Source organism: Telopea speciosissima, chromosome 7, assembly GCF_018873765.1.
Source record: "Telopea speciosissima isolate NSW1024214 ecotype Mountain lineage chromosome 7, Tspe_v1, whole genome shotgun sequence".
Lineage (NCBI taxonomy): Eukaryota > Viridiplantae > Streptophyta > Magnoliopsida > Proteales > Proteaceae > Telopea > Telopea speciosissima.
Window position 1 is genome coordinate 33021869 of NC_057922.1, and position 6000 is coordinate 33027868.

The 6000-nt window shown below is 37.2% G+C and overlaps 1 protein-coding gene across 2 annotated transcripts in view; it reads right to left on the reverse strand.

The window, feature by feature from the left end:
- LOC122668131 (aspartic proteinase 36-like) overlaps positions 1-4131 on the reverse strand; it is a 65373-nt gene extending 61242 nt beyond the window's left edge. For both annotated transcript variants that reach the window (XM_043864710.1, XM_043864709.1), the window contains exons 1-3: positions 3736-4131; positions 3350-3479; positions 2864-3111 (exon numbers count right to left, since the gene is read on the reverse strand). In XM_043864710.1, coding sequence (XP_043720645.1) covers positions 2864-3111; positions 3350-3479; positions 3736-3950 — 593 coding nt within the window. In that variant the 5' untranslated portion in view covers positions 3951-4131. The remainder of the gene's footprint in view (positions 1-2863; positions 3112-3349; positions 3480-3735) is intronic.
- Positions 4132-6000: the final 1869 nt, after the last annotated feature.

Sequence of the window (6000 nt, forward strand, 5' to 3'; positions counted from 1 at the left end):
CCTTGGGTTCAATCAAACCCATGGTTGGACCAATGGTTCATATGAGCCAAACCAAACTAAGCCAAGCTAAACCAGACCAGACCAAACCAAACCTGGCCTGACCAGACCATACCAAGCCAAGCCACCTCCTACTTCACTATTCACTTAACTCCGTTTGTTTCGGCTTAAAATTTTACCTGGTAAATTTTGCTTGAAAATTTTACTTAAAAAAAAATTAGATGTAAAATTTAAAATGTTGGAAAGTGTTGCAACGTTTGTTTTTTTATGGAAACAAACATTAGAAAACTTTTCAACATGTAAAATTTTACATTTACGAAGTAAAATTTGCTTGGAAAATTTTACGCCGAAACAAACGGAGCCTTATTGTATTATAAAATTACAAACTATATGGTATATCAATCATATACATAAACATACATATACTATAGTGTATTATATAATATAAAACTCATTTAAATCATATAACTTATATTAAAAATAATAAAATAATTCTCTTCACATTATAATAATATAAACATTATACAATCCACTAATATAATATTAAAATAGACACAATTATTCAAATACTATTAATATTCATAAAAGCATTAGAATATTCCAGGACACCTAATATAAAAATAAAAAATTCATGACCTGCATACGGGGTGTTACATGTAGACCCCATCTAGCTGAGATTCTCCTGACTGGTTGGGCTGTGCCTCTTTCCTCTTACTTTAATCTTCCACCTCTCATTTTTTCTTTCATTTTCCATCTCCCTTTGTGGTTTCCTATTTCTTTTTTCTTATTTTCATCTCATTTTCCTTTTGTTTAGACCGCAGTTTCCCTACTTTGTCTATTTGGATCCATGTAGATGATCCCATTAAGTTGGGATAAGGCTGAGTTTGTTGTATACATATATATATATAGCGCACGCTACCAACCTAGGGTCCTAAGTCAAACTACCATTTTGGGTGTATTTTTTAAAACTAAGGGTTCCACCATGTTTATAAGGCCTAAAATAGGCTGTCTTGCAAGTTTCATGACCTAATTAGGTCATATGGCCCCCGAAACCAAGGGCTGCTCTTGAAAGAAAAACATACTTGGCTGAGATCTCAACGAGTTACCGAGACAACTCAGTTTTTGGGCTGACCGAAACCAGCTGAGATACCAAGACCTCGAACCTTGACTACACCCAATGGCCTGATTTAAAATCAAATCCTTTCTACAGGGACATATTATGTATCCCACATCAAAATATTTATGGAAGGGAATGCTAAGGTGCCAAGGGAGCACCAACGACATGTGGCAAAATCAATTTATCAAAGGGAAAGAGGAAACAGCTGCATCAGAAAATTAGATCCTTCTTAAAGGGTTGTTTTTTCTTAAATAGATAGAGTCTTCTTAAAGTTAAGCACCAACGACATGTGGTATGTTTCTTTATTTCAGCCTCCTAGCCCGCCCCTTTAGGGCTTGTAGGGCTGGAATCTTTGTATAGCTCCCCCCCCCCCCCCTCTTTTCCCTTCCCTCCTTTTGGTAATATATTCGTATTCACCAAACAAAAAAATATCCCCTAGAGGTGTGAAGTTTCCAAGTCTCTCCAGTCTCTAATGTATTGTAGGAAGACCTACCAGTGCAAAGCTAATATGAACCATCCTTCCTCATCTATCTTAATTCTCTTACATTTTTGCTCTTTTCTTTTTTCCTAATTCATTGAACGACGTACACCAAAATCCTAAATCTTGTCCCTAATTGTAGCTAATAACCCAGAACAATTAAAATCCAGTAAATCCCTCAGCTAACCATCCGCATACATATCCTAAAGTTATACTGGTGTTAAGTTTTGGAACACCAGCAGTTAAGTAATTATGATGGGAGTGGTATTGGAAATTCATGCCTAGAAGGAGCATTTAGAGATCATATGGATAACATATTACTGGTTTTCTCAGGCCCCATGGGTAGAGCATATTATAACTCGCCAGAAATTCAACTGTGATCCAGGGGCTAAAGATCTTTGTTACCCATGGACCTAGTGGTTGAAGGAGACTCATTTATCAGATGGTTGTCACAAGATTTATAGCCTCCGTAGAGGCTGGTGCATCTGATTTGAAGGGCAAGGTTCTTAACCAAGGGAATATCTCATTCTCTGGGAGACCAAGGACAGCCAACTCCTTGGTAGATTCGTTAGCCGAGGGAGGGGTTGATAGAAAGGTTCTGTATATAGGGGCATACACAAGTGTATTTAGTTAGGCCAACTGTGCTATCTAAATGGCCCCACTAAATAGATGTTACTTGTGAGCTGTGAGATATAGATATACAGTTTGCATATTCCTTTTATGCCCTTTGCCTATTGGCTAATAGAATCTGTTACTTCCAAAAAAATATATATATATACTGGTATTAAACTTGTCAAACCTATCATTCCTCCCTCTTTTGTGTCTACCTTCTCCCCCTCTGTTTGGGATAGGGTGGTCTTGCTGTGGCCTTTCTTTTTCTTTGATCTCTGGGCTACATTATTGATCAGAGATGTGCAGTTGGGGACTGGAATGAGGAATCTTTTCTTTTCCCTTCAGCTGGAGCTTTGCTCAAACACCCCTTCTCCAACATTGCATACTGCCTGTACTTTCTCGGGTTAAGACAAAATACATTACCTCATACAAATTGCCTATCAGAGTGTATTGCCAACAGAAGTAGACGTAGAGGTCTTGATATATAGAGAATGTCTTTGTTTAGTGTGTGTATATCCTAATAAGTAGACGGATGTTCATATCCTGAGTGAACTCATACCATATCAAATATAAAACAAAGAAAAATGTGAAAAGCAGTCATACACTAAGGTACTTACTTTGAGTTCATTATATGAAACAATAGAAGAAAGGCAGCTTACCCAAATATAACGCTTGCATTTGCTGGTGTAGTCTGGAGGTTTCCAGTTACTCGATTATATTGTACGACATCATTCACATAGTATCCAGAAGTTGAACTCCCGTCCCCATACGCAACAGTATATCCACACAATAAATTAGTATTGCAACCAGGAAGGGTGCCTCCAGATGCAACAGCGCAGAACTCCTTGTCACAAGTAACTCTTTGTGCAGTACTTGAGACATCTGGATCGTACAACTGAAGATCGACCTGTAAAATAACAAAAGCATAATTAAGAAACATGGTAGTGCTGAGATGAAGCTGCTCCAAGAATAGAGATAAGCCCCCTTTTCTGTCTGCCTCATGTTATGCGTTGTATGGTAGAATGACTACGTATGAACATTGCTTCGTACTAAAAGAAAAGCTGCTTCAATTACAAAAGGAAAACAAAGAAAAAAATAGGGATAAGGGATGGAAATCAATTGAAAAAACAAAAGAACAAGCATACACCGAGATCACTTTTCACTGGACAACTAGTACATCCGGCACAATTCACCCATAAAATGTCACTTCCTGTGTCAACTTGAACATAGTATGTGTTTGAAGGAGTGCCGATTCCAAGTTCAGTATAGTAAAGCCTACAAGAAGCAAAACCCAGAATTCATACATAATTGAACAATGCATCGTAAAGTCGATAAAACAACTAACTCCACCAACCAAACCAAATCACACCACATTCTATCATTCTAGTTTCTACCAAAAGAATTCAAAATCAACCCAAAAAAAGAAACTACAAACATCAAGACAGAACACCAAGCAGCTCCAAAAAAGAAAAAAGATTCTTCTTTCTTCTTTAATGAAACTAAGAATGCAAGTCAAGAATTGAAAACTAACCCAGTAGAATCTGCTCGCCCATTCCCCCCCAAGGAGAGATCAATGTTATACAGCATCCGACGGTGACGGCGACTATCATGTTCTTTCTTGGCACTCAGCGACTTCTGCTGACCAGCAAACTTGTGCTGCACATTCAATAACATATTGGCAGCGACATGGGAGACCACAAAGAAAATTAAAATAGAGAGCCCAAAGATCGATCTTCTGAGATCCATTCCTCTCCTTTGTTTCCCTAATTCACCTTCCTAAATCCCAATTCTTCAACTTTCACAAAAATGGAAGAAACCCAGAGAGGAAGAAGAAGGAATGCAATAGTTGACTTTGAAAAAAGAGAGGAAAACACAAAACAAGTACTCTCCACGTCTTCCAATGGCAAAGTATTGTCTATTAGAAGAAACCCATATGGTTTCTCTCTGACTTTCCTTTTCTTCTGGTTACATCTTCTCAGCCTCTTTCAATGATCAATCCATTTGAACACTTTGACTACCTGTTTACAGAATGGAAACGAATCTAAGTACCAACTAACCAAAGAAGAGTTTAATAATTAATATTTAATTTTACGATAATGATGTAAATGTGGGTTTAAATTGAGATTTCTTAAATGATACGTACTTTAGTTTTCAACTGTCGTCACTCATACGTTTCAAGTTTAAACCACTCTTCTTTTGCTGCTTACGGACACACCACACCTCACCTTCCATGTTTTTTTGGCTTTCAGCTTTACACGGTTTGTGCAGTAGTTTTATTTTCTAGTTTTTAAAACCAAACAAAGACCTTTTCGTTCCTCTTCTTCTGTCTTCAACCCCATTTTTAATGGAAATAGTGGTTTAGGTGGCCGAACTACTTCGAAAACCATGTGCATGTTTGGGCCAAAGAAGCTAGTTTAGGTATTGAACAACCTGAAATCAATTAAAACTTTGGGAAAAAGGAGTTTGAACAAATGACTGCCCTGTCCCTGTGAAAGGCAGAAATTCTGCCCCTGTTGATGCTTCTACGTGCAATTCCATTGGCCTCATGCTGGTGCATGGGTCATGCTTTCAGATAGAAAACTCTCCTTTATTTATTAAATCTTTTTCACATAAACGCGAAAAGTCTAATACTCATAAGAAAAGAGAAAATTTTCCTCCGAGGCAAGATAAAGATTCACCAGGGTCACGCTTTCAGATAGAAAACTCTCCTTTATTTATTAAATCTTTTTCACATAAACGCGAAAAGTCTAATACTCATAAGAAAAGAGAAAATTTTCCTCCGAGGCAAGATAAAGATTCACCACATCATTGACCATCTTAGGGTTCACAAACCCCTATAGGGTTTTAGTATTTTTTTAGAATATCTTCTCGACAGCCTCTCGTTCACTAGTGTTTAAGAAAAACTTGGTCCAAAACAAAAAAAAAATAAAAATACATCCAAACGAATTAATCTGTTTTGAAGCAAAAAAATATATATATATTTTACTGAATTTTCATTCACCTTCACCTTGTGATGAAGGAGCCCCCTCACCACTATCTTTAGTCCCGTTTGATCGGACTAAGAAGAAGTGTTTTTAACTGATTCAATAAAGGGTGGCAGTTTATGATGAAATAGGAGTCCAAAAGACTAGTGAAGGAAAATTTTTCAATTTTCTGTATCCTCTAAATTTGGGACTCATCAACCCCCAAATGGTTACAGAGGAATTTGTAGCACACCCCCAAAGAGTTCAGAATTAACAAATGTTTGAAACCAATTTGATGCTGGTCATAGCGGATCGAGTCAAGAATTGTTACCCATTATTTTTGCATTCTTATTTTTTATTTGGAATAATAGAAAAGAGAGAAATATCAAGAAAGCCTTAGCAGAAATCCGGAATTCTAATTTTAGCCTTCTTTGGGATATAATAGAGCAAGATTATTGAATATTTATGGTAAGAAAAACTAGTCCACAATTAAATATGGGAGAAAGAACTCCACCAGGTCGTGCCAGACATGCTGCCTGCACAAAATGAAGGCTGCTAAGGCAGACCCTGTGGGTGTTATGAACAAGATTATGCAGTGGGCTACTGATCTCAGGATCTGCCCCCATCTTTCTCTCCATCTGTTTTACTTTCCAATACTTCTAACCTACTAACTTTATGTTCTCCTACTAACTTTATGACCCAAATGGTTGGTTTAATGGTCGCAAGCTTCTATGAACCCGAACTTAATTTAGCAAAGTGGACATTTAACCTTTTGATAGATGGCAACAATTTTGTCAATGATGCAGGTGTTCTCAATGTACAGGACTCAACTA